Raw genomic sequence first — 27,607 nt, 5'->3', positions numbered from 1 at the left:
GAGCCAGAACTGACCCTCATACAAGCCGGACCTGATGTGTCGGTTTGGTGGCCTGCTGTGCACACCTCATAGTGCCTACGCCCAAGTGGCCTAACTGCCCCCTCCTTGCCACGCTCTGCCCTAGCCGATGGATGCCTAGCTCAAGGTCAGGTGATTTAAAGATGTGCCCTGTGTATCTTTATATAATCCCTTAACTCAGCCCTTAATGTCAGACGGTGGAAAGGCAGAGAAACCATTTGCTCTTGTGTGAACTTGTGCCCACACTGAGAGCCCAGAGCGCACAGAGTCCTTTTCTTTTCTTTTCACGTTGCATCTCCTATCAGTCCATTCTGCCCCACCTTGACTGGGCCCCGCTTCCCTGTCCTTCCTGCTTTCTTTTTCACTCTCCTCCTTCTCCCCTTGGTCTTAGTATCCTCCTGCCCTGCCCTAGGTCCTGGCTGTCAGCGAGTAGGTTCCATCCAGTCTCCCTTTAAGGGGTGTGTGTGTGTGTGTAGGGGGAGGGTTGGGAATGTTCAGGTCCCTCAGATTGAAACTCTAGAGCACTTTCTGATGTTGACTGCACAACTGCAACGTGTAGTTATGCTAACACAAGACTCCCTCCTACTACCCCAGATCGATGGGGTGTGGAGTGGGCCGGTAAGTTCCTGCCCCAGGAAGGGGTGTGGAGGGGGGAGAATCCCATCCTGTCACCTTAGGCTAATGCCTTCTCCCTGCTTGAGCTGAGCTATTGTTCCTTACAGCACCAGAGCCCCCAGGGCAGCCCACTCCGACTGCATGAGGCCCAGTCTCAGTTGCTGCTGCTGCTAGGGAATTGGGAACCTGCCTGTTCACAGACCTGGGTCTCTCCCAGCACCTTCATCGACACCCAGCATTGCAACTGCTGTGCTCAGGGCCCCTGGGCTCCCTACTCAGGCGGGGGACTGGGGAGAGGGCTGGTTGGGCTGGGCCAGTGGTGGGAATGGGAGATTTTCCTCAAGGCCGTCTAAGCACCGCTCTCTCCCTGTCTGGCTTCCCTTGCCTGGTCCCCCCTGCCCTGAGCGAGGCTTGTCCCTGGGATCTTCAATCCTCCTACTAGGCTTAGGATGCTCCCTCTTCCTGCTGGGGCCGTCTAGGACCCTGTGATGTCCAGGCTTGCCCTGTGCCAGGGATGTGGATGTCATCTGAGGGCTGGGGACACTCTACCTAGGGCCACAGGGTTCTCTACTAGGCCAGTTAGCAGATGGGTGTTGCTAGGGAAGTGTTTTCACACATCTGACACAGAGTGAGAGAAATGAGTGCCACATAGTAACTTTCACAAAGCCAAAGGTATTCTTTTTAAAGGGCTGCCCTGTATTCTAAAATTATCCTTCCTGTGTGTGTATGTGTGTCAGTATGTTATTTCTTTTATGATATTATAGTGATGGTAGACGGTAGGGGTTTTGTTTGTTTGTTTGTTTTTAAGTTTTTACTTAACAAAATTAAAACTTGGCAATTCTAATTTGGATCCTAAGAGTTTTCTTTGTAATTTTGCTGCTGAAATCTGTGAAATCCTAAAGTCTGGGAGTCACTGGTCTGGGCCACCCTTCCAGGGTCTCTAAGGCCTTTGATTCCACTAACTTAGCAAGTCAGGAAGAAATGTCCACCCCTCCCTAAGAGGGGCCAACAGTGGCTAAGAAAATCTGTCTTCACTCCTGGCCATGAGACTAAAAGCAGTAGACTTCAGAGATTTTCCCTGTTCCCAATGGTAATCATTAGAGACATTTTGAATAATCTTCATTCAGAGACAAATTGAACAGAAAATTCAACTCAAACTGGCTTAGACCAAAAAAAAAATAGAATTAAAAAAATCACTGGCTTATGACAAGTCCACAAGCATAGCTGGCTAAGGTATGGCTTGATTCTGGGGTCAAAAGACACTACTGTACCAGGATCCAGCTATAGGCTCTACATCCCCTGAGTGAGCTCCATCCCAGGTCCAAGGCAGCCTGGGCAGTTCCAGGCTCTCATCATCACACCACTTGGTCTAGCAGGAGGGAGTCTGCTTATAGAAGTCCCAGATTGGGTCTTGGTGGCCTGACTGTCCTGATTAGGGTCATGTGCTCCTCCAGGAAAGGTGGCTGAGGGAACAGAATAAGTTAATGACTTAGATCATGTGTCCTACCCCTGGAGTCCAGAGCCTAAAGCACAAGGTGAAGTTATCACCTGCTTCCCCAAAGTAGAGTGCAATTACCACACAAAGGTGGGATAGATGCTGAAAGAAAAGTACTGCTGGTTCCTCCTCCTAATTACCTCTCAAATCAAGCCCTTTCTCTCTTTCTACATAGACACTATTTTGCCATTTAAGGGGAAATTCTTTTTTTTTTAATTGAAGTATAATTGATTTATAATATTGTGTTAGTTTCAGGTGTACAGCAAAGTGATTCAGTTATATACATATTTTTTCAGATTATTTTCCATTATAGGTTATTACAAGGTATTGAATATAGTTCCCTGTGTTATACAGTAAATCCCTGTAGCTTATCTAATTTATGTATGGCAATTTGTATCTGTTAATCCCATACTCCTAATTTATCCCTCTCCCCCACTCCCTTTCCCCTTTGGTAACCATAAGTTTGTTTTCTATGTCTATGAGTCTGTTTCTGCTTTGTATATAGATTAATTTGTATTACTTTTTAGATTCCACATGTAAGTGATATCATATAATATTTGCCTTTCTCTGACTTACTTCACTTAGTATGATATTCTCTAGGATCATCCATGTTGCTGCAAATGGCAATATTTCATCCTTTTTTATGACTAATATTCCATTATATATATAATATTCATATATATATACACACACATATATATGGGTATATATATATACACACACTACATCTTAAACCAATCACCTGTTGATGGGCATTTGGGTTGTTCCCATGTCTTGGCTACTGTAAATAGTGCTGCTATGAACACTGGGTACATGCATCTTTTTGAATTAGAGTTTTTGTCTTTTCTGGATATATGCCCAGGAGTGGGATTGCTGGATCATATGGTAGCTCTATTTTTAGTTTTTTAAGGAACCTCCATAGTGTTTTCCATAGTGGCTGCACCAATTTACATTCTAAAGGGCGATTCCTGATTGAGCAATTCAGCAGCCTCCTTAACCAGTCTCTAAGCAGTCACTCCGTACCTCTCCAGTGCATGTCACACCTGGTGCCGAGAGGATAACTTCTTTGGTGATTTTGTCCCTTAGGTGACTGAAAAACTTGTCTACCCAAAGTTCAACCTGCTTTGTGTGGTATAACAGCCCTTTACAATAGACCCTACACCTACCCTTGCAGACTTGGAGTGATCCAGTCATGAGCTAAGGGATGCCAGCAGCCTCTACAGGTTGGAAGAAGCAAAGAACAGATTCTCTCCTGCAGTCTCCAGAAAGAGCCTGTGATTTGTTACTTTACATGGCAAAGGGGACTTTGCAGATGTGATTAAGGTTACTACAGACCTTAAGGTGGGGGGAGATAATTGTGGATTATCCAGTGAGCCCAATCGAATCCCATGAGCCCTTAAAGACAGAGAATCTTTCCTGGCTGCTGTCAGAGAGTTGTGATGATAGGGACAAATCAGAGATGCAATGTTGCTAGCTTTGAAGATGGAAGAAGGCCAAAAGCCAAGGAATACAAGCAGCCTCTAGAAGCTGGAAAGGCAAGGAAATGATTCTCCCTCAGAGCCTCTTGAAAGGAATGCAGTCCTGCCGTCACCTTGATTTTAGCCCAGCGAGACCCATACCAGACTTCTACATAATCGTAAAATCATTAATCTGTGTTCTTTTAAGCCACTAAATTTGTAGTGATCTGTTACGGCAGTAACAGAAAACTAACCAGAAACAGTGACCAAAGATGAGGTGGTGTCTGGGAAGAAGAAAACCCTTTTCTATCATTCCTGATGTAGTCTGCCTCATCCAGGAAATACTTGGCTTCAGTACAATTTAGAATATTTATGCTGGTCATTCTTTAGATCCAGTATGTTTCACAAAAAATACATTCCTGAATTTCTACACTAGTTTTGTCTTGGAGTAGAATATATTCTGGGTTGAGCAGTTAGAATAGTGTTAACATAGTGTGTCCCCTAGAAAAATATGTTGAATGAAAAAATGAATGTGATCAAGACAGGCTCTGAAAGGGATTGTAATCATTTGATTTTAAAGTGCTGTTTAACACATATTCCCAAGGATTGCTGAACTTAATGTCTTTTTGTTTCTAGTTTATGATGGTCATAGCTCTATAGGTAAAAATGCCAAGCTGTATTTTTTGATACTAGTGATATGGCTAAATCAATAAGTCAAAAATGCATAAAATCTTAATAGGAGAAATAATTATTGAATGATCAAACTAGTTCAAAATAAGAATACAAATACTTTTCAGTATATATCAAAAAAACTTATTTGACAAAAAAGTTTCTTAATGGCTGTTGGTCAAGGCAGCATCGAGAAACTTTAATGCAAATTCTACCAAATGATTTATCAAAAAGGGGTTTTGTTCGTTTTTTTTTTTCCTGCAAACAAATGTGGTTACATTAACACTGAGCATGTAACAAACCGGTTTGCCTGGATGTTTAAACATTATCAACATAAAACTAAAACATATTTATCTCAAGATCTATTCCTAGTCCAAATGTATCTATACTAAGGCTGGAAAACAGAATAAGAATAAAACCAAAATGTATCTGTAAAGTAATAAAAATAATTTGATTGTTTTTATGCTGGAAGTATGTTTCTTATTAATACGGCACATCATCTTTCCGATCTGCTACTGCTTGGATATTCTTAAGAATATCTGTTTCAGGCTTTCATCAGTGAGCTCTCTGGAAATGAAGTCCAAGAATAAAGTCAAGAGTTGCAGATTCAGGATGGGACTGTACAATAAAGTCCGGAACATCCAGGATCCTGTGTGCAATGTATCAAATGACTCTCATTGGCTAACCTGATTAGAATTTTTGTCATTGGCACGGAATCGTCAACAGGAACAACTGCATTAAGTATTGACTTCTCTTCTGGGGAGGAAGGTGTATTGACTATTTCAGGTGTAAGGCTTCCAAGTTTTTGCTTTCTCTACTAAAAGCCTTGAACCTTATTCTAGGTTGTATGTATTCTTGATCTTGATGATCCTCCATATCCAAATTCACTTGGCCATTCTGAACCAGTTGCAGAAGCGCCAGAGGAATTTCTTTTGCAATCTTCTGCCAGCAATAATGCCACTTTAAAGGATTTCTAATATTAGTTGCTGAATTTCAGGTATACATGCAAAGAGAGTCACCCTTCCCTTAACAGACTCAAGAAACTGAGCATTTGTTGGGTTCGTTGTAAGGTCTCAGTTCTCCATCATCTAAACTGAAACTGTTGCTTCACAGTTTAAGCAGAATCTGATATCGTGAAGCTGATTTTCTCCAATGATGCATTCAGATCGCTTACAAAAGGAATGACCCAATCTGTATCCTCCACCTGTAGATGACTTAGATTTGTCATCACCCGAAGCTCTTGAGGCTTAATTCAGAGGGACAGTCCCATGTTCCCTCGCCTCTTTGAAAAGTTCATTCACAATTTGCCCAGTAGAAGGTCGAATTATATGTAATCCACTGTACCCATGTTCACTTGAATAGAACCTTACTATGGAACGATGTGGTGGTCAGCACCTTAAACAAATGAACATCTCCCCAGTAGTGAGAAAACATTTGGGGTAGCATTTGTGGGCTTTTAAAGACTGTAACTTTAGGTCTATCAGATTAGGAAGATTTGCATTTCACTTCATATAATTCTGCTAAGGCCAATTTATTTCTTGATACATCATCGCTTTGGTTGTTTTCAGGTTTGTTTTTTTTTTGCAAGCTCTTCATATTCTTATTAAATTCTGCAAATCCTGCGCTTTTGGGGGCCACAGCCCTGAAGACCTCCTCTCCCAACTCTGCGGGCTAGGTGCTGCCTTGGCCATTTTCCACTAGTTCCCTGGCTTCTTATCCTTTTAATGTTTCTCTCCATCCCCTCCCCCCCATTTTGTCCTACTCTTTAGTTTGAACAAATTTACTAAAGTCTTTGCTCACCATTGCTTTTTGCCTCTCACTTCTTTTTCTTGGGCTCCTTTTTCTTGGTACTGATCTATCCTCTTTTATTATTTATTTCAGAGCAAGTCTGTAGGTGATAAACTTTCTGAGTCCCCCACTACAGAAAAAGTCCTTTTATTTTTGCACTTGAATGATGGTTGGGCTGTGTATGTAATTCTAGAGTCAAAGTTATTTTTCCTCTGAATTTTGAAAAATTCTCTCCCTTTGCTTCTTGTGTCCTGTTTTTCAATGAGACTTAACGTCTATATGATTCTCACACCTTTGTAGTTCATCTTTTTTTTTTTTTCCCCCTCATTGGAAGTTTTCAAGATTTCCTCCTTACCATGGCATCTGAAATTGCATCACACTAGATCTCATGTTAGTTTGAAAAAGGGATCCTAACTGGCATTTGGTGGGCCCTTTCAAACTGAAGATTCATGTTTTTCTTCAATTCTAGGATATTTCGTTCTTTATTTGAGTATAACTTCCTCTCATATTCTTTCTATTTTCTTCTTCAGAACTTTATTATTAGCTGATATTGAAAGTGTTAGATCGATCCTCTGTGTATCATAGCTTTTAAAAAAATAAAATACTTTGCATATTTGGTGTTGGGCTATGTGATAGAAAAACATACTCAGTCCTCCGGGTCACACATGTACCCTTTAGCTGTGCTTATTCTGATCATTCTTTTGAGGATTTTGTTGCTTCAGAATCATGTTCAATTTTTCAGTTGATTTAAAAAAATCAGTGTGATATCCTTTTCCACCCAAGAATGCTACAATTATTCTAAAGTCTTGGTCATGCTCTGTGATCTATTTCACTGCATGAAAGCTCCTCTATGCATTGATATCTCTTTTAAGATGTTGACTTTCTCCCAATGTTTGGTGATTATTGGTTGGAGGCTCACCCTTTACCGCAGATTCCAGTCTGATTGTTTGTACCCTCCTTAGCAAAAGGGGTATGAGATAATGTCATGGTGTACATCAAAATCTTGTCAGTTACTGTTGGCTGTTGGGGGATATGCTGCGAGGTAGGGTGTTTTGGTGGCTCATCTTCTGCAAATGGCTGCTCCCTTTACCTCCTATGTGTCACCAGTCAACAGGAACACTGTCCTTTCTCTCCATCTAATGGTCTTATATCCACTGCTCCTACCTGAAGGCAGACAATCCTGCTGGAATTTCTCGGCCCCAGGAGACAAGAAGGGGGAGTGTGTGTGGAATGGCTGACATGCTGTGGCATGCTGAAAAATCAGTGTGCTGTTGATGGCTCCTGAGCCCGGGACCTCTCAGGATCCGCCCTCTCTGGGCACGGAGTGCTCTTGGGGCTGTTTTCAACTCCTATGGCAGTCTACTGCTATGCACATTTTGAGCTGTGGTTTTCTTCTCTGACTAATTTGCACCTGCCATCCTTCTTTCAGGGATTCCTCATGATTTCTGGCCCACCAAGTGCTCTCCTTGTTGTCCAGGATGATTATGAATTTATTTACTTATTTTTATATGTTTTCTGTTATTTGTAACCATTTGGGATGGGAGGTAGAGGCTGCAGCATGTATTCAGTTTGCAGTTTTGGACAGGAACCATCTCCCATAGCACTGTCTCTACCATAACATGCATCATGTTTGTGATAGACAGCATAATGGCCCCCTCCCCCAAAGATGTCTATGTCCTAATCTCCAGAATCTGGGCAAATGTTATACCTACACTCTAAATTTACACAATGTTATATGTCAAATTTATTTAGTTAAAAATATTATGTTAGGGCTTCCCTGGTGGCACAGAGGTTGAGAGTCTGCCTGCCAATGCATGGGACCCGGGTTTGAGCCCTGGTCTGGGAAGATCCCACATGCCGCGGAGCAACTGGGCCCGTGAGCCACAGCTACTGAGCCTGTGTGTCTGGAGCCTGTGCTCTGCAACAAGAGAGGCCGCGACAGTGAGAGGCCTGCATACCGCGATGAAGAGTGGCCCCCGCTCGCCGCAACTAGAGAAAGCCCTCGCACAGAAACGAAGACCCAACACAGCCAAAAATAAAAATAAATAAATAATTGTATTGGGCTTGTATTAAAATAAAGAGTCTTTATTAAAAAAAAATGTTATGTTATATGGCAAGGGAGAAGTGAGATTGTGGATGAATTAAAGTTGTTAATCAACTGACCTGAGAATAGGATGATTACCTCGGATTATCCAGGTGGGCCCAGTGTAATCACAAGGGTCCTTAAATGCGGAAGATGGTGGCAGAGTCAGTGTCAGGGTGATGTGATGTGAGAAAGACTCAATCAGTCACTGCCGGCTGTGAAGATGGAAGGGGCCATGAGCCAGGGAAGCAGGCAGCCTCTTGAAGCTGGAAAAGACAAGAAAACAGATTCTACCCTGGAGCCTCCTGAAAGTAACAAAGCCCCGCTGACACCTTAATTTTTAGCCCAGTGAGACTTAGCCCATTTTGGACTTCTGATCTTCAGAACTATAAGATAATAAATATGTGTTGTTTCAAGCAACTGTTTGGTGTAATTTGTTACAGCGGCAATAGGAAGCGAATACAATGCTGAGATGTGATTACTGGAGTCTCTCTTCCACCACACTGCCAGCTCTTGAGAACAAGAGCCATACTGTTGTCACCGGTATTTACCTGGAACCCAGCACCGGATCTCGCACATAGTCAGTGCTCAGTAAATATTGGTTGAACGAATGAAAGAATGAAAGACTGCTCTGAATTTGAGGTTCTACAGAGGCTCTGAGATTCCAAAGCAGGCTCTGCCTTTCCCCTTCCCCTGGTCCTGGAGACTCTAATCCCTCTGATCTCACTTGTCTCTTGTTTTCCCTTAGCAGGTTTTATTGCTATTCCATTTGCAGCTTCTTCCCTTGCTGTGGACCATTTCTCTTGTCTCTTCAGCCCTGCGTGTAGGCAGAATTGAGATGGAAGACACTTGGCACATAAGTACCTGACTTTACCAACAGGCCTTCCCTGGGTTATGCCTGAAACAGTGACTTTTTCTTCCTCTCCGGGATTCTGCCTGCTTTCTTCTCTTCTCCATAGCTGCCTCCATTCACATTTCCAGTCAGGCTTTTGCTGTTTTCCCACCAGCTTGAATGGGGAATGTAGTTTTCATCTCATCTTTTCCTTTCTGTGTTCTGAATTAAGCACAAGGCCGATCTTTCTTATAGCCCTTCTTAACCCCCTTCTCAGATGATTCCGTGGGTTTCCAGGCTAGATAATGAAAAGAATTAAAGGCACCCTCAGGTGACCTCAGGTTTTCTATAAAGCCACTCAGGGAATCCCTCAATGTATTTTGTGCAGAACTGCAAATTCCTCTTGGGCTGGGTGACCATGGCTGCTGTTGGGTCACTGAAATATTGTTATTTTGTGGCTTTTCAGCCAGCCATTCTCAGGCTCTGGCTTCTCTGATTTCGCATTGAACTTGGCTTCTGCCTCTCCAGATTTCCCTCTGTGCGCCTCACATTCAGTCTCTCCTGGAACCAGGCAGGATGCTTGGTCACGGTCCAAAGCAGAGTTCTCATGCCAGATCTCCTCCAGTACTGCTTATTTGTCCCATATGTTTGATTTTGGTGACTTGGTCAATGCCTGGACCAGTCTTTTGTGGCTCAGTCTGGCAGCAGAGCCAAGAGACATGGTATGTGGTTACTAACATAGAAAGAACTGCCTCTGACCACTCAGTCCTGGGGATGAGGGGGCCAGGCACACAGACAAAGTAGTGCAAACTCTTTTACCAAAATCTATTTTTGGAGGTAATATATGCACCTCTTCATTCCCTTCCATTGTGTCCCCCTCCCCTGCTGCCTTCCTGATCCATGAAGATACCTAGTTGAGGAAACAAAGAAATCATCCAATTTCACCCTCCCTACCCACAATGCAATTTCAAGTGTGAAATTTTCATTATGGAGGAATCCTTAGGTTTCGGTTATCCGATCTGCTGCAGGAGTCTGTAGTGCCAGAGTGGTGAGGTCCAGATCGGAGACAATGGCTCATGTCCCAAAGATGAACTTCTGTTCCCCCATGGGCAACCATCCAGGGGATTGCATGCTCCAAGGCAGCAGAAACAAGCAAGCTTTGGACCAGGATGCTGAAGTTTCTATTCTCTGGAAGCTGATTTTGTCATTCTTGTATGAAGATACCCTCTCTTTCCTTCTCTCCATTCCTATTGCCTAAGTTATAACCAGCACACCTTCCCTTACCCCTTTGGTAACAAGCATTTTGCAGATGCTACCCCAGGGAACTTAGGGGTGGTAGGAAAGCTACCGCTTACAACTCACTTTCCTCCTCACACAATAACATGGGGCTGAAACCTGATGCACATTTCTGATTTTAGGTGGAGTGTTATTCCTGTGGAATAAAACCCAGAAGAGTGTTTGTAAATTAAGAGCATGATGTCATGGCATTTCTTTGAGGAACATAATTTCATTCATGGTAATATGAAATTATGCAGTAGCAAGCCCTGTATATTATATTACTTTCTAAGGACAATTTTTTTTTTGAAATGGCATTGCATGCCTTTTTAATAAAGATAATTCTTTAAGAGGTGAATTTGAAATTCAAACTTTAGAGTCCTTACATTTAATTTTTTAAATAATGTTTAGCTCTTTAATCCTCCTGGAATTTAATGTGTGTGGTGTAAGGGAAGGAACTTAGTTTTTTTCACATGGACAGCTAGTTGTCCCAAAATTATTGAACAACTCACTTTTTTTTTATACCATTAAAATCAATTTTATCATGGATAGTAAAAAAAAAAATCCCCATGTAATCTTGGTTGTTTCTGTCAATATTTGTCTATCTCTTTGTCAGTATCGTGCTGCTTTGGTTACTGTGGCTTTATAGGACATTTTGTTATCTGGTAGGGCAAGTCCCCTCTAAGTGCCTCTTATTCTTTTTTCCCCCTCAAAGTTTCTTGGCAGTGCTCATATGTTTGGTCTTCCAGAGGAATTTAAGAATCAACTTGTCAAGTTCCAAAATCTTCCCATTGAAATTGTGATGGAAACTGCATTAAATTGACATCATTATAATACTGAATCTTCTCATCAGGAACATGTTATCTTTCAATTACTTAGGTCATTTCTAACGTCCTTAAAGTTCTCCGGTTTTCCTCATATATAGATGGCATATTTCTCAAAATGTTGTAGGTTCTCTCTTTTTCTGTTATGGTGAACGGATAATTTTTTTCCCTTTCAGACTTTAAGTTTTTGCAAAGGTTTTGTTTTAGTCCAGGTCCTTATGGTAGCACTTTACAGAAATACACTCAAACTAACTTAGGGGAAAAAAAAGGGGTGGGGTGGGGAGAATTCTTTGGAAGGTGGCCAAGGCCTCCCCTGCAGGCCAAGGGCAGAAAGGGGAGTGGGCCTCACACAGGGCTGGAAAAAAGAACTGCTTGGTCTCTTCTTGTTGCTTCTCTCGGGAGATGGTTTCCTCTCCCTCTGTAGTTCAGCTTTCTTTGCTGCTCTTTGTCCCCCTTATACATTCAAGGGGATGCAGAACAAATATGGCTATAGGGGCTACCCACAGGAATGGTGAAAAACGATGTGGGCTGGAGAGGCACCCCTGAAATTGATTTCAAAGCACTACAGTGTCAGAAACATCAAAAGAATCTGTCTCTTCTTGTCTAAAAAGGATAGAATTAGCAGTAACAGTATGGGAGAATCCGACCTCCCGGGTTCCAGGCGATTGATAAACAGGGACTGACAATCATCACCCTTATGGGATTAATAATTCAACAGAAATATATTGAAACCTACTGTAGAGCACAGGGAATTCTACTCAATGCTCTGTGGTGACCTAAATGAGAAGGAAATCCAAAAAAGAGGGGATATATGTACAGGTATAGCTGACTCACTTTGCGGTACAGGGTAAACTAACACAATATTGTAAAGCAACTATACTCCAATAAAAAAAAATATATATATATATATATATATATATCGAGGTCCTACTTTTACTTCATATTTCTATACTGCTTCGCTGATCATGACGTGCTTCCTCTTCGCCAAACTGTGTGCTTTAGTGGCATAACTTGCCATTTCAAATAATTTGTCTTCAGAAAAGAAGATCCTTCAAATTTTGCAACTTGGGATAAAGATGACTATGACCTTATTCCTTATTCCTACTCTCAACTGGCTTACGATTCATTCTGAAAATAAATCAGAAAATTGGGCACTACATTAAAAAAACCCAACCAACCAACCAACCAAACCCTCCTTGAAAACAAGAAATTCTGTTAAGAGACATTATTCTTAATCTAATTCTGTAGTCGACGTCTGTTATTTGACCAGGAGCCAGGTGAAAGCTACAACGGGAACTTGGCAGTCTCAGCAATATCGGTTACTAATTGAACGACCTTCCCAAGTAACCTAAGCTTTGTGAATCCGTTTTCTCATTTTCAAACCCGAAACAATAACAACTTTTAAATTCAGCTGTTAGAAAACAAAGTAAAAACAACAGCAACAAAAAAAAACAAAGGACGAGGTGCACGTGGAGGGCTAACAAGCGCTAATGAGAGAGCCCGATATTGATGAAGCAAAAAAGAAAAGCGAGTCTGGAGCGAGATTAAGTAAAAACTGTCAAAGAAACCCCAGAAATGGCACCTCCGCCAGCTCCAGCTCTTTCACACATGTCAAAAAAAGTCCCTCCATGGCGGACACGCTCTCCTTTAATTGAAAAAGGAGTGTTCTCTTTGGACGAGTCTTTTCCTTACTAACAGAAAATTCCTTTTCTCTAAACTTTGCTTCCCCGCCCAGTTTGCAAACAAGGAGTCAGATTTTCCTCACTGGCTCGGAGGAGCACCGCCGAGCCCAGCGGGCGTCTCAGGAGGTGCAGCGCCTACAGCTGGGCGGGGTCGACGGAGGCCCAACTTGCAGCAGTGGTCTGGGCTCAAGCAGCTGCCACCGCAGAAGGCCCGCCCCTGACAGAACCAGTGGGCACCGCCCCCCATCCGACACGTTCGCACGACTTAGGGCGTGGTTTCCGGCAGCGGCGGCCTGCTTTACGGCCGTCCCTCCCGCGCGCCTTTCTTCCGGGGCGGGACTTCCTATCCATTATTGATAGGCGCCGGGAAGCAGAGCTGGTGGCAGGATTATACAGGAAGGTAAGTCTGGCTGGCTAGACCTTATGCTCCTTGAAAGGGCACCAAGGAGGAGCTCTTACTCGCTCTCCTTTTTGTTTTTTTTCTCTCCGCGAGGCCTCGGTTTGCGCGGACGTCTTGGCCATTTGGCACTACCACCCACCTGAAGCTCTTCCGCTTCCTCTTTGCTCAGGCTCCGCCCCCAGCGTCCTGTGGCCATGACTACCGCCCCGCGGGACTCCCTGGTGTGGAAGCTCGCTGGGCTGCTGCGTGAGTACGGTGAGTAGACTTCCGGTTGGGCTGGGGCGAGATGGGGTACTTCCTACCTCCCAGAGAAACGCCCCGTAAGAGTCATGGGGTTACAGCTGTTTAGGGTCACGAGGGTTTGGGTGGCGAAGAATTCATTTCTTTACTCCTCCGGGGTTTGTTCACTCTGTTGTCCTTTGTCTTTTGACAGTTTAGATCTTAGCCATCCCTCGAGGCCAAACTCCAGTGCCACTTCCTTCATGCGTTCTCTGATACTCTCAGAGGGAAGTGATGGTTACTTGGCCATAAGCCCCTCGAGACCAAGGACTGGTCATAATCATCGTTCTGTGGCAAAGCACTAAGTTTAGCATAATTAAAAGCACGAGATTTGAAGTCAGACCCACCTGGGTTGGAATCCCAACTCTTTCAAACTTGACCAAATTGTTTAAGTTTTCTGAGCCTTAGTTTTCCTCACCAGGAAAACGACATAATGATTGTACTTATCTCAAAGGTTGCTATGGGGATTAATTTTAATTCACATAAAGCATTTAGAACAACGATTGCATATATAGTAAGTGCTCAAAATTGGTAGTAATTATTATAATTTCTTTCCTTGGAGCCTGGGCACAGTGGAGCCATAGTCGTTGTTCAGTAATGGATGGCATTAGTTGTGGTAGAACAAGTATTGGCTTTTAGATCAGATGGACAACTTCCTACCAGCTGTATGATCTCAATCGAGATTCTTCTTTGAAGTCCAATTTCCTTATTTCTAAGAGAGTGTTAACAGTGCTTTTTAGGAGATTCTGATGACATTTAAATGAAGTAACATGTCTGGCACATAGTACTCAACATTAGCTGCCTTCCATCACTCTGCACTCCTATTGATGGTATCTGTGGAATCTCTATAGCATTTTTACTTTCTGGCTTGTAGTACTAACTGTGCACATGTCTTATCTCCGCTTGTAGACTGGGAGGCTCTTTGAGGGTGGGGAGAGTCCTTGAACCTTGTCTGTATCTATCCTCAGTGTTAAGTACATAGAAAATCCTTCATACAAGGTTGTAGGAGTTGATAATTTATTCAGCAGAAATCTGACTTGGTTCCAGGGGTTAGGGCTGATGGTGTGTGTGTGTGCGCGTGCACGCATGCATGTGCAGGGACACAAGTGACTAAAGAGGTAGCAGGAGGGAGAGTGTTGCAGTGATGGAATAGATTTGTATCTTGATTGTAGTGGTGGTTACAGGAATCTACATGTAGCAAAATAGCATAGATCTATATATACACATTGTACCAATGCCAATTTCCTGGTTTTGATATTGTACTCCATATAAAATATAACGATTAGGAATTACATTTTAAAGGTATGAGGGACCTGTCTGTACTAGTTCTGCAAAATCCTTCTAGTCAATCCTTATTTTTTAAAAAAACTTAAAAAAAATCCTCTTTGCCTACCTTGTAGTTGTACTTTCTTAGTTGCAGTAATGAATACCAAAGATGCCCTCAAGGATGAGAGTCTCATTGGAGAAAGCAGTTTTAACATGGAGAGCAATAACAATACCTTAGTGCTATAGAGTGGTTATTTCCATGACATGTATTTTAGTGTTGTTTGAAAGTTTCTGTAAGTGCGCATGTTACTTTTGCAATCAGAAAAAAAAATACAGATAAAGCAATCAACTTTAATATAAAATGAGTGATTATGGGGAAAAGTTCAGCAGTGTTGTGTGTTGAGAAAGCTTCCTGGAGAGAAGGTACGTCTCAAGCTGGGCAGAGTGGAAGGGGGTGTGTCAGAAAATGAGGAAGCTGGGAACCAAGTCGACTGTATTTCCAGCACTGTGAGTAGGCCAGGCTCTTTTGGGCAGAAGGTGAAGGAAAATTTAGAAAAGTTGGAGTCTTGTAGCGAAGCAGTCTGCTATATCAGGCTGAAAAGTTAGGAGTTTTTGAAGGTAGAGGAGAGCTGTTGAAGACTTTTGAGCAAGGAAGAGGTAAAAAATTTGATCCTGTAGTGGAGGATCAACAATATGAGTTGGAGTGGGTGTATCCTGGGGTCACAAGTCTTAGAGTAAAAGGAAAGAGCCTTTTCTTATATGCTCCTCCTGTCTGCCCCTCTCCCTGCAGGGGATGCGGTCCTGTCTGGCCGTAGCACCCTGAGCCTGCCCACTGCCACACTGCAGCAGCTGAACCACGTATTTGAGCTGCACCTGGGGCCATGGGGCCCTGGCCAGACAGGCTTTGTGGCTCTGCCTTCCCACCCCGCCGACTCCCCCGTCATCCTCCAGCTTCAGTTCCTCTTCGATGTGCTGCAGAAAACGCTTTCACTCAAGGTTCTGGGGTGGGAATGGGGTAGGATATACAAAAAACCCGAAAGAGCAGTGGAGGCGGGGCTGGGGGTACGGCATGAGTGCATGAAGTCTGCAGGGCCCAGATTCAGATGAGGTGAGAGCTGTGCTTGGCAGTGCTAGGGAAGAGAGGCCAAGGAAAGGGACATGTGCTGGACCTCAGTGACCTGAGTGTTTTTTTGTTTTTTTTTTTTTCAGCTGGTCCATGTCCCAGGTCTTGGCCTCCCAGGGCCCATCAAAATCTTTCCATTCAAGTCCCTTCGGCAGCTGGAGGTATGGGGTGTTGGGGGATGTCAGTGCACAAAACCCAGCTTGAGCAGCCATTTGGGGCGGGGAAAGAGATGTGGCCTCTTTTGGTGGGGTGTGGGGGGCAGACCTGAGTGTGCTCGTTGCTCTGCAGTGATGTGCCACCCACTGTCTTCCACTTAATGCTGCCCTGAACCATAGGTGGCTTCGTCATCTTTTCCTGCCTCCCTGTTGGGAGGCGGGGATGAGACCTCTGTCTTCTGTGAAGTTCAGTCTTCCTCCCTCCCTCCCTTCCCTTGCCCCAGCTCCGAGGTGTCCCCCTCCACTGCCTCCATGGCCTCCGTGCCATCTATTCCCAGCTGGAGACCCTGATTTGCAGCAGGAGCCTCCAGGCATTAGAGGTGAGGAGGGTGAGGGGTGAACCTGGATGCCATGTCCTGAGGGACGTGGAGGACCAAGCTCTGGGGTTCCGCCTTCTCTGCAGCCGTCCCTGCCTCCTGCCTCCCACCTCCCTCTGGACCCAGTGTCCTTGCTCCCTCTGCTGTGTTCCCGCAGCACTCTGTGCCCGTCCATGTGTTTACAGTCACGCCTAGCATATTGTATGCAATATCCTCATGTCTGCCTCCCCGCTCTGCCCACAGTGAACTCCTTGGGGACAGGGCCCTGGGCTTTCTTTAAGTCTTCATCTCCAGACCGAGCTCAGTGTATAAAGAGTGAATGAACGGCCGGCTGATAGAGCGTGGTCTTGGCATGGTAGGGAGGGGAGAGTGGAGGTAACAGCACCTGCCTGCCTGCGCAGGAGCTCCTTTCAGCCTGCGGTGGTGACCTCTGCTCCGCCCTGCCCTGGCTGGCGCTGCTCTCTGCCGACTTCAGCTACAACACTCTGACTGCCTTAGACAGCTCCCTGGTGAGTGAGCCTCGGAAGGGGCTTTGGGGAACTGGGGAACGGCAGGGACGGGTCCTTCGGGAGGAGGGCCGGTTGGCTGCCTGGGGGTGTCCCATTTTCCACTTCCTTTTCCCGTCCCCCCTCAGCGTCTCTTGTCAGCTTTGCGCTTCTTGAACCTGAGCCACAATCAGGTCCAGGACTGTGAGGGTTTCCTGAGGGTGAGTAGGAACAGCCTGGCTGGGCGGGTGCCACTGGGGCCTCTGATTGTTCTGCTCTGACCCTCTCTCCTGGACTCCTTTTGCTCCCACCTTGCCCTTGCCCCCGCCCCCAGGCCCCTAACCCCCTCAGAGCCGCATTCTGGGAGGTGGTACTGTTTGGAGGCACAGATTCCAGCATAAGACAAAGCAGTGTTCAAATCTCAACTCCTATCCCTGTGTGATTTGGGACAAATTAGTCTCTCAATTTTTTTATCTGTAAAGTGCACATCCTAGGAGTACGTACTTTTATAGTATTAAAATGACTGTAAATGGTATCTGATGTTACGTAGCCCAGTGCCTAGCTCAGAAAAGGGTAGCTTTCGTGGTGAGGATGAAGAACACTTCTCCCATGTCTCCCTGTCAGAGATAAAGCTGGATACTAGTTAAAATGGTAATAAACTATTTGTGATAGTTAATTAGTAGTAAAACTATTTTAATCAGTAATAAGCTATTCAGCGTGAACTGAACTCAAGTTTGATTTGTGCATCGGTGGGCGTTTTCAACGGAGAGTGAGCTAGTGGGAAGGGGGACGATGGGGGGCTTGAGCAGATTCTCTCCTTGACCAAACTCTAGACGGGTTCCTCTGAAGTCAGGGAAGGGGAAATTTACGAAGAGCAGGAAACAGGCATTGGTCTGTGTGAAACCTGTCTGGTTTGGTAACTGGCACTTTTCGAAGTCCCATGGAGGCTGGGAGACCTGGGCCCTATCTTCAGGCGTTGGCTGGAGCAAACTAAATCCTTCTGGCAGCCTTGAGTTTTTCTGGGTAGTGGTGTAAGGGGGCTGGAGTTGTCGTTCTGGAGCTATCAGAAACTGGTAGATTTGTGCAATCCTTAATGTGGGGGAAGTGGGGGGGATGAAATCATTTGTGCTGACAGTCTGCAGTCTTTATAGGTCAAGGTTGAGGCCTAGTCGAGAAGAGGGTTCAGAGGAGCCTGACTAGAGTCTGGTCAAGGAGAGAATCTTCCTCACCCCCACCCCCTCCCAGGACTTGTCTGAGCTCTGCCATCTGGACATCTCCTATAACCATCTGCGTCTGGTGCCGAGAATGGGACCCTCGGGGGCTGCTCTGGGGACCCTGATACTGCGAGGCAATGAGCTCCAGAGCCTGCACGGTGAGTGGGGGAGATGGGGCGGCCAGGCTGTAGGGGAGGGCGGGGCAGACGTGGAGGGGAACGGCGGCAGTGTGAGACTCGGCGGCCTGGGACCCGTGTGCCCCCAGAGCCTCTCATGCGGCCTTCGGGCAGGTCTGAGGTGCCCAGGCTGGCCTTTCTGCTGTGCGCCCCCCACCCTGCCCCCCACCCCCTCCACCCTTGCTCACCCGCATGCCCCTCCTCCCCTCTCACCCCTGCCCCAGGCCTAGAGCAGCTGCGGAACCTGCGGCACCTGGATGTGGCCTACAACCTGCTGGAACAACACAGGGAGCTGTCACCGCTGTGGCTGCTGGCTGAGCTCCGCAAGGTGAGGACCCAGGAGCTAGCTTTGCGCCCCTCTTTCCTTCCCTCCCTCCCCCCCGTGCTGAGTTGCTCAGCATCCCTCCTCACACGGGGGCACCCAAGCCCTGCCTCAGCCTCCTCTTCCTGTCCCCAGCTCTGCCTGGAGGGGAACCCTTTGTGGTTCCACCCTGAGCACCGAGCGGCCACCGCCCGGTGCTTGTCACCCCGTGCCAGGGACGCTGCTGCTGGGGTGAGTGGTCTTCCCGCGTCTACTCTGCCTTCCCTTTCCTGCCAGGCCTCCCCAGCCCCTGCACCCTCTTGCCTCTCCACCCCCATCCCTAGGCTAGGGACCAAGGCCTCGGACCCCCTGCGTATCATGCTGTTCCCTCTCGCCGACCCTGCTGGTGCTTACAGGGCTAGGAGGACCCCCAGCCCTGGCTTGGGGCTCCCCAGGGCGTGTGCTCCCCACCGACACTACCCTCCCCTTTTATCTTTACTCAGTTCCTTCTTGATGGGAAGGCCTTGTCACTGACTGATTTTCAGGTTCGTATGGTGGGAATGATGGCGGGATCGATTTGGGAGGATGTGAAGGGAGGGCACTGGCTGAGGGAAATAGAGGGCTGTGCGGGAGGGGGCCGCCTGCTCAGCTGGCAAGCGTGTCCCGTCTCTCAGTGAGCTCGGGCGGGACAGAGGTGCTCCCTGGCTCCGACCTCTTTCTCCTTCCTGTTGCCCCACGCCAGACCTCCCCATCCTCAGGGCTTGGCCCCATGGCCCCACCTCTGCCCTGGCCGGTGGGGAGTACCACGGAAACCTCCGGCGGCCCTGACTTGAGTGACAGCCCCTCGTCGGGGGGCGTTGTGGCCCAGCCCCTGCTTCGTAAGGTTAAGGTAAACGGTGTCCTAGGCTGCCTCGTGCCCGGGGTTGGGTGCCTCAGTGGTGGCTCTGGTTAGCCGATGCACTGGGAGTAAGTAAGGGCTTATCCTTGCCTGTGGGTGGGTATTTTGGGCAGGTTGGGTGGCAGGCCCCTGGCTTTCATAGAATGTGGTCCCTCTACCTGACCTCAGAGCCGAGTCCGTGTGAGGCGGGCGAGTATCTCGGAACCCAGTGATACGGACCCGGAGCCCCGGACTCTGGACCCCTCCCCGGCTGGTGAGTTAGCCCACCGCCAGCCCCCCTGCCCCCGTCCAGTGCGCTCCAGTCTTCTGGCTGGGAGGACTTTTATCTTTGGTGGAGTGGAGCATTGTGAGGGGCCTCGTCGTCCTTCCGCTTTCCTTTTAGTCTGGGGAAAGGAGAAGAGACTGCTCCTGGGCAGCACTTTCCAGAGGGTTTTTCAAGGAACACTGTTTCTGTTGGATGTCAGAGGTCAGGCGATGAAAGGATTCCGTGGCCCGGTCAGTCTGGGAAAAGCTGTGTTAAGAGAGAGTTAAGTGGTTTCTTCAGGACGTCTCAGGACCTTAAATGTGCTGCTCGGTCTGTCCAGTCTCCCAAAGCAGCAGGTGCCGCGCGCTTCTGAGGCGCACGTGACCGCAGTGTCCCACAGGAGGCGCTCTGGGACGGGCTCCCTCTGACCTGGCTCTCCCCCGGCCGTCGCACCCCCTTTTTGCTCACCCGGAGGAGCCCGCTCAGAAGAGGCCGGGGCCGCCGGGGGCTGTGGCGGTCCGGGCTCGCTAAGCTGCACTCCCCCGCCTGCCCAGGGCGGTTTGTGCAGCAGCATCGGGAGCTGGAGCTCATGAACAGCTTCCGGGACCGCTTTGGCCGTGACTGGCTGCAGTACAGGAATCACCTGGAGGCCTCCGGGCCCGCTGCCCTCGGCACCCGGCCTCCGGACGCCCCGAGCCCAGAGGCTGTGCGCGGCCCTCCGCCCCCTGAGAAGGGGTCTCCACAGGAGGAGGCAGAGGCGGTCAGGGTGGAGCCGGAGCCGCAGGAGGAGGAGGAGCTGGAGGAGGGAGAGGAGGAGGGAGGAAAAGAGGAAGAGGAGGAGGAGCAAAGCGAGCTGGAGGGTGAGTGCTCGCTGGCCGCGCGGGGGCGGCCCGGCCGCGGGCGTGTCTGGGGGCTAGGAGACCCCAGGTGCGGGCTGCTGACCCTTTCGGGATGGACGGCCACCCCACGGGGGCAGAGTCTTGGCTGCCTGTCTCTCCTCACAGGGTCCCTCTCTTGGTCTCTCCTCAGTGGAGCTGTGCCGCCCCATGTTGGTGTGTCCCCTGGAGGGGCCCGGGGGCCTGCGGGGCAGGGAATGCTTTCTCTGGGTCACTGCCGGCCACCTGTTTGAGGTGGAGCTCCAAGCGGCTCGAACCCTGGAACGGCTTGAGCTCCAGAGTCTGGAGGCAGCTGAGATAGAGGCTGAGACCCAGACCCAGAGCGAGCCGGTGCCCGAGGTGAGCGGTGGGAGCCGGGGTTCTGGAAGAGACGCCGGGCTTTTTTCGGGAGCCGACTCTGACAACATGGCGTTGGGTGCCAGGCACTGGGCGGCCTGTTTCCCACACTCTCTCTCTGAGCTTAGAGCCTCGGAGGGGCGCTGAGGGGGGAAGGTGGGCCCCAGGCAGCTTGGGAGGCGGGGCTGAGGAGCAGAGCTTCTGGGCTGGAGCATGGCGGTCAGCAAAAGCATTCTGACGGAGTCCAGAGCTTTGTTTTCCTCCACGCTCGCAGTGTAACCCTCATCCCTCCGACCCCCTCTGCCTGCGCAGGGCTCAGATCCACGCCCTGGGGGCCCCGTCCTCGTTCTCCGCTTCTCCTACATCTGCCCCGACCGGCAGTTGCGTCGCTATGTGGTGCTGGAGCCAGATGCCCAGGCGGCTGTCCAGGTGACGGGGCCTGGCGTGGGGCCCAGGAGGCTGCGGGAGGTTGGAAGCCCGAGGGCTGGGGTCCTGCTCACGGCGCTGTTTGGCCCGCCCTGTTTCAGGAGCTGCTGGCTGTGTTGAGCCCAGCAGCCACCTTGGGGAAGCATCAGCTTGGGGAGGCGAGGGACCCACCCAGCGGCAGACTCCAGTGTCTGCGCTGTGGCCATGAGTTCAAGCCAGAGGAGCCCAGGTCAGGACTGGACGGTGAGGAAGGCTGGCGGCCTCTGTTCCGGAAGACAGGTACCAGCCCTGCCCTTGACCTCCCTACCCACGTGCCTCCTGCCACTTCAGGGAGAATGGTTTTGAGGTGGGAGTGGGGAGGGGGAGCCCTAGGGCAGAGAGGAGCAGGGACCAACTTTTCTGCCTGGAGGAAAAATTAAAACCGTCTGCCTGCCGCATTCACAAAAAAAAAAAAAGAAAGAAAGAAAAGAAGAAATTACATCCTTTTTTTCCCCCTTAAAGTCAGGAAATACAATCTCTGTAACTGCTTAAACATACCCATTATTTTTTCATAACTTGGAGCCTTTCCCTCCTTTTTTTGACTAATATGTCAGAAACCTACATAAAACCTACTGAGCCCCCACTGCAGTGCTGGGTTCTCTGGCTGCTGAGTAGGCTGCTGTGGGGGTTGGCTTGGATTGTCCTTCCCTGACTGACCTTGTGAGCTACTTGATACCGAGTAGTGCCTCGTGGCATCTCTTCACATCCTGTTCTTTAAGACAAGAGGTTTTTCCATTACAGACCAGTCAAAAAGCCATGTCTTTGAAGACACTGAAGAAGAAAGAAATATGCTTGGTAACACCTGCGTTGAAATGTATGATTTTTATTAGTCACTTTTCCCTTCTTGGCAGCAGCTGGAGCAGGGGTTTAAATTTTATTCAGAAAATTGAGCCCTCTCCATCCCCCACCCTGAATTTGCCCTGGCAGCCGCAGCCCCCCAAGGCCCAGCAGCACAGTGTGTGCAACGGAAAGAGCCCCACGCTGGCCCCGACCCTGTCTGTGCATGGCCCTGGGGGTCCTTTGAGTGGTGGCATTCGTCATGAATGTTCCTGTGTGCTCCATTCTCCTTTGATTTGAGCCTCAGTCACCTCATCTGAGCAGAGAAGAGAATGGACTTGCCCCATGACGTTAGGAGATTTAAAAGTGACAAAACGGCACCAGGCACAGTTGCCTGGCACAGAACCAAGGACCTCCACAAACGGTAGCTGCCGCTATGACCCCCCAGCCGTGTGGTCTCGGGCAGGGTGCGTCAGTCATTTGATCTTTGCTTTCCTCACTTGCAAAACGGGCTCAGGAGAGTCTTGATACAACGTCAAAGGGTCTAGCACGTCCTCAGTACGTTGTAGCTGCTCAAAGAATGTTTCCTTTCTCATCGCTGATCTGTGTCCTGGAATCTTTACCCGATTCCATTCCCTCATCCTGACCACCCTCTAGGGTAGATACCCTCATCATCCCCATCTCACAGATGAGGCACCAGGCACAGAGCGCTTAGGTGACTTGTCAGAGTTGCTTAGATGACAGCCTTCAAGTAACGGAGCCTGGAATCGGACCCTTATCTGTTGATTTGGGGCTTTCAGACATCGAGTACACGCCCAGCCCAAGGCTGTGGGAGGGGCCCAGAGCAGGGCCTGGCTGAGTTTGGCCCTCTCTGAGACAGCCTGAGATGAGAAGGCAGGGTGTATTGAGGAGGCTGTGGGCCGAGGCTCCGGGCTTGCTCATCCCTCACTGGGGCGGGGAGCGATTGGTCAGCAGCCGGTCCTGCAGAGGGCATCAGGTGGGCTGGGAGCATGCGGAGCAGCTAGCGTGTGGAGCTGGAGATGGGGGAGTGGGGAGGGAGTGCTGTGAGTACAGCGGGGGGGGGTGTGGTGCTGTGTGTGTGATTCACGGGACTGTGCCCATCCTCCCTCCAGAATCGCCTGCTGTGTGTCCAAACTGTGGTAGTGATCACGTGGTTCTCCTGTCCCCTGGAACCCCCAGTGGAGAACAGGGACAGGGAGAGCAATCGCCGGCCCCCTCGCAGTCCCCGAGCCCTGGCCACAGCCCTCCTGGCCACAGTGCCTACAGCACCAGGGCCGGCAGTGCCCCATCTCAGGCCCCGGCCTCCCGTGACCGCCACAGTTGGAGCCTCAGCCCCCGTGAGTCTAGGCGAACAGAGACGGGGTGTTCGGGGGAGGGGCGCTGGAGCCAGGGTGGCCGGGGCAGGCTGACGGCCCCCCGCTTGCCCCCAGCCCCTGAGCGCTGTGGCCTCCGCTCTGTGGACCACCGACTCCGGCTCTTCCTGGACGTCGAGGTGTTCACCGATGCCCAAGAGGAGTTCCAGTGCTGCCTCAAGGTCTGTGCCAGCCTGGCTCTACCCTGTGCCCCCAACTGACCAGGGTGCCCGCCTCTTTCCACCACAGCAAAGTGTGTCCAGGCGGTTGCGCTGGAGCCCCCAGGTCTGGCTTCTGGTTTAAACTCGGGCAGCTGCTCTCAGTGTGGCTGTGGACACGTTTCTTGGTATTTGAGTCTCCGTTGTCTCCCCTCTACCACGGGGAGGATACTGCCTACCTCACTGGGTGTGGAGCACACGGGAGAGCCGACGTCTGCAGGCTGCCTCGTGCAGCCCCGGGCGCTTAGTAAATGGGGTCTCCGGCCATTATTGTATATCCCCCACGCCATCAGACCCTCTCTGTGGAGCTCTGAGCAGCTTCAGGAAACTAAGGATCTAGAGGACGTTGGTCTTGCCCTCCATCTTCTCTTCTGGTGCGAGGAACAGCCCGTCATGACGCGGTGTGCAAGCGCTGGAATCAGGCTCAGGCCGTAGAGGGGCATCTGATCCAGCCTGTGTGGGCCAGGGAAGCCTCCCCTTCCTGTGGTGATGGCTAAACCAAGTCTTGAAGGATGAGTTCCAGAGGAGGGAAGAAAAGAATGTTCTAGGAAAAGGAAGCAGCAAATGCATGGAGGCCTGAGAGAGTAGCTAGTGGGGAGAACTGGCCGTGATCGGGACAGCCACGGGGTGGGGGTCCTGAGAGGAGTCTGAACAGGCAGGCAGGGCTCATTCAGGAGCATTGTCTTGTGTCGGCCACGGAGTTTGGACTTGAACCTGAGTCCTGCGGGAGCCACTGCAGGCCTTGGAAGCAGGGGAGTGGCAATAGGTTTTGTGTTTGGGGACAGTTGTTCTGTCAGAGGGTGGATTGGAGGGGGCGAGATGACAGGCAGGGAGACCTGCTAAGAGCCTGCCGCGGGTCTGAGTGCAGGCGGGGCTGTGGGACAGAGAGCAAGGCCGATGGAGAGGCTGGGATGGACGCGGTGTCGCCAGTAGCTCGGCCCTCAGCCTGGCAGCCGCCTCTCTGGTTCTCTCTGTTTGACATCAACTTCCTCTTCCCCTTAGGTGCCACTGGTGTTGGCAGGGCACCCTGGGGAGTTTCTGTGTCTCGCGGTTGTGTCTGACCACAGGCTGTACGTGTTGAAGGTGACAGCGGAGATCCGGTGAGTGAGCGGGGCCACGGCCAGGGAGGGGTCCGTCCGGGGCCCCCATGCTCTCACTCTGCTCTCGCTCATTCCTGCCACTCTGCCCTCACTGTCTCCACAGCGGGCCTCCGGCTGGCTGGCTGCAGCCGACCCTGGCCATTCCCCTGCAGGATCTGAGTAGCATAGAGCTGGGCCTGGCAGGACAGAGCCTGCGGCTGGAGTGGGCGGCCGGGGCAGGTGGCTGTGTCCTGCTGCCCCGAGATGCCAGGCACTGCCGGGCCTTCCTGGAGGAGCTTACGGGTGAGAGAGGGAAGGGGGAGGAGGGAGGGTGGGGTGGGGGCCGAGGGCCACAGCGCCAGCTCTGGTGCCCGCAGCGGAGACAGCCGGGTAACGGGACCCATCCCTCTTGGAAGTTCCGCAGTGCGGAGGATGGGAAGGTGTTGAGAGGTTGGGATGCAAGAGGTGGAGTCTTTGAGGGCTCCCTGTCCCTGGCTGGCTCTGTCCAGATGTCTTGCAGTCTCTGCCCCCCACCCGGAGGAGCAGCGTCAGCGCCACGGAAGAGGAGGTGACCCCGAAGCATCGGCTCTGGTGAGTCGATAAGGAGGCTGAGGCCAGGCTGAGGCCCAGACGGCTGCTCGTGGAGCACGGGCCCTCTCTCCACAAGCCCCTGGTCGGGCCCTGAGCGCCCATGCCTCCTGACCCGGGCCTGGCCTTCTCCCCACTCTACCCCCTCGTGGTACTTCCCATCCCCTGGCTGACCACTCCTTCCTGGGCCTGCCGCCTTCTCCCCAGGCCGTTGCTAGAGACAGACCCTTCCTTGGAGCCTCTCCGGTTCTTCTATCTTCGGGCATTCCTGGTTGAAGGTGAGGCCACCGCCCTGGCCCCCCAGCCCCCCAGCGCCTCTCCGTGCCTTGTAGCAATTCTCAGTGCTGGGATGTGGACTTCCCACCCAAATAACGGCCTCGGTGTTCCCGGCCTCTCTGGGAGGGGCCAGGAGGTGCCCTGGGTCGTCCGTGGCTCAGAGACCTTTGCTTTTGGACCCAGATCGTCTGGGTCTGCTCCACCTCATCCTTGTGGTGAAGGTGAGAGCCGGTCCTTTCCCACGGGGAGGTGGGGTGGTCGGGCAGGTTCCCTTTGTCTTGGGCCTCAGAGGTCTTGGAGGCTAGAGACCCCTGGCGTTTGGGAAAGGGGGGGCCTTGGCCCCCAGAGGCACAGGCCGCATTGTGGCTGCCTCAGTGTGGTCACTCCTCTTCTGAGCAGCGCTGGGACGCTGCCCGGGGGATCTGGGCTCTTCCATGGCCTTCTCCTCCGGGCCTCACCCTGCCTCTTTCCTTCCAGGGCCTTCTACCTGCCCTGTGTCCCTGTTGCTGACTCTGTCCACCCTGTACCTGTTAGATGAGGACCCTATAGGGTCCCAGGCGGAGCCCCCTCTTGCAGCGGCATCGGGCGAAGCCTCTGAGAAGGCCCCAGCCCCCGGGCCAGGCCCTTCGGTGCGTGTCAGGGAGCAGCAGCCGCTCAGCAGCCTGAGCTCCGTGCTGCTGTATCGCGGGGCCCCGGACGACCTGCGGCTGGTCTTCTACGACGAGGTGTGGGAGCGCGTGTGTCGGGCCGTGTGGGACTTACCACGGGCAGTCAGGGTAGGGGGACACCGAGGATCAGGGTGCAGGGAACCGGGAGGCTGTCACGGGGTTTGGACAGTAGGGAGGGAGGCAGTTGTAGGCAGCGGAAACACCCTGGACTTGAAACCCAGCCTTGCGTTAGCTGGGAGGCCCTAATGAAGCACCCGGCTACTTGGAGTTCGTGTCTGATGGGGCCCATGTGCCAGCCGTGTGGTCTTTACAGCCTCCACGTGAGGAGGTACTATGATTATTAGTCCAGTTACAGTTGAGGACACTGAGGCTTGGGGATGTTAACCAGCATGCCCAGGTCACAAGTGGCAGAGCCAGGAACTGAACCCCAGGCAGTTCCTTGGAATTGACTCCAGGACTGATGATATTCTGGAAACAGGGAGGATTAAAGAAACCAGGTGGTAAATGCGAAAGCCCTTTTGGGGCCTTCAGTCAAGGCTGATTGGGTTCTGTTTAAAAAACTCAGAGTCAGGATCTTTTATGGGGAGTGACACAGGCTTGGGGATGAGAAGAGGCCATGAAGCAGGGAGGGGCAGTGGGTCCCCCTGAGGCCTTCCCTGCCTCCCCTGCTCTGGTGTGGCCCTTGTGAGTCTCACCTCACTACTGGTTATCTGCCAGGTGTCCCGGCTGGAGAGCTTTTGGGCACTCCATGTTGTGTGTCCGGAGCAGCTGACGGCCCTGCTGGCCTGGATCCGGGAGCCCTGGGAGGAGTTGTTTTCCATCGGGCTCCGAACTGTGACCCAAGAGGCTCTAGACCTTGACCATTGAGGCTGCCGTGCTGGCCCCGCCCCTGGCCTCAGGAGCCACGGCTACAGATGTTCTCTCTCCAGACTCTGGCTGCGGACTTCTCTGGCCTTTGGGCACTGGTCAGCAAGGCCCCAAATGACCCACAACTCAGGGGCAGGGTGAGAGGACTGGTCCAGCCTCTAGATGACCTGGCCCGAGGGAACGGGCTGAGTGGTCAGAAGGAATGTTTCTCCTGCACTTTTTCTCAGGTATCAATAAAGTTGTTTCCATTCCGGATGCCATGGGTGCAGTTGGATGTGTCACTCGTGAGGCCTGCTGTTCCCCTACTACTGCTAACAGAAACTGCCCCGCCCATGGCTCTTCCCCAGTGGACAGGCCAAGCAGCCTTGTTTGAACTGTGAGACCCCATCTTCCAACCCTGCTTTTTGC

General features: G+C 50.4%; 1 protein-coding gene and 1 pseudogene across 7 annotated transcripts; one reads left to right on the top strand and one right to left on the bottom strand.

Annotated features, from left to right (window-relative positions):
• Positions 1–774: 774 nt before the first annotated feature.
• On the bottom strand, positions 775–13,346 carry LOC309630810 (UBX domain-containing protein 2B pseudogene; annotated as a pseudogene). Its single transcript, XR_014249513.1, has 2 exons — positions 13,278–13,346; positions 775–8,391 (listed from the first exon to the last, which is right to left on the bottom strand). The product of XR_014249513.1 is annotated as a UBX domain-containing protein 2B pseudogene (transcript).
• STK11IP (serine/threonine kinase 11 interacting protein) lies at positions 12,848–27,454 on the top strand. 6 transcript variants are annotated; one of them, XM_082396510.1, is made up of 25 exons: positions 12,860–13,138; positions 13,308–13,393; positions 15,474–15,679; positions 15,893–15,967; positions 16,246–16,341; positions 16,740–16,847; positions 16,973–17,044; positions 18,069–18,195; positions 18,438–18,541; positions 18,671–18,766; positions 19,018–19,059; positions 19,257–19,403; positions 19,581–19,665; positions 20,211–20,516; positions 20,686–20,891; positions 21,201–21,317; positions 21,416–21,593; positions 23,264–23,488; positions 23,582–23,685; positions 24,724–24,821; positions 24,925–25,103; positions 25,310–25,391; positions 25,596–25,666; positions 26,199–26,389; positions 27,050–27,454. In XM_082396510.1, the coding sequence occupies exons 2-25, from the start codon at positions 13,333–13,335 to the stop codon at positions 27,197–27,199; spliced, it is 3,126 nt and encodes a 1,041-aa protein (XP_082252636.1). In that variant the 5' UTR covers positions 12,860–13,138; positions 13,308–13,332; the 3' UTR covers positions 27,200–27,454. The 6 variants fall into 6 exon arrangements, 5 of the variants coding, with proteins under 5 accessions (XP_082252636.1, XP_082252635.1, XP_082252634.1 ...); XM_082396509.1 differs by having other exon boundaries at positions 12,866–13,138; positions 21,416–21,557; positions 26,142–26,389; XM_082396508.1 differs by having other exon boundaries at positions 12,871–13,138; positions 26,142–26,389.
• Positions 27,455–27,607: the final 153 nt, after the last annotated feature.

This window comes from Balaenoptera borealis (genome assembly GCF_965194805.1).
Source record: "Balaenoptera borealis genome assembly, chromosome: 6".
NCBI classification, from domain to species: domain Eukaryota; kingdom Metazoa; phylum Chordata; class Mammalia; order Artiodactyla; family Balaenopteridae; genus Balaenoptera; species Balaenoptera borealis.
Note: the sequence above shows the minus strand (reverse complement) of the source record. Positions and strands in the feature narration are given on the sequence as shown.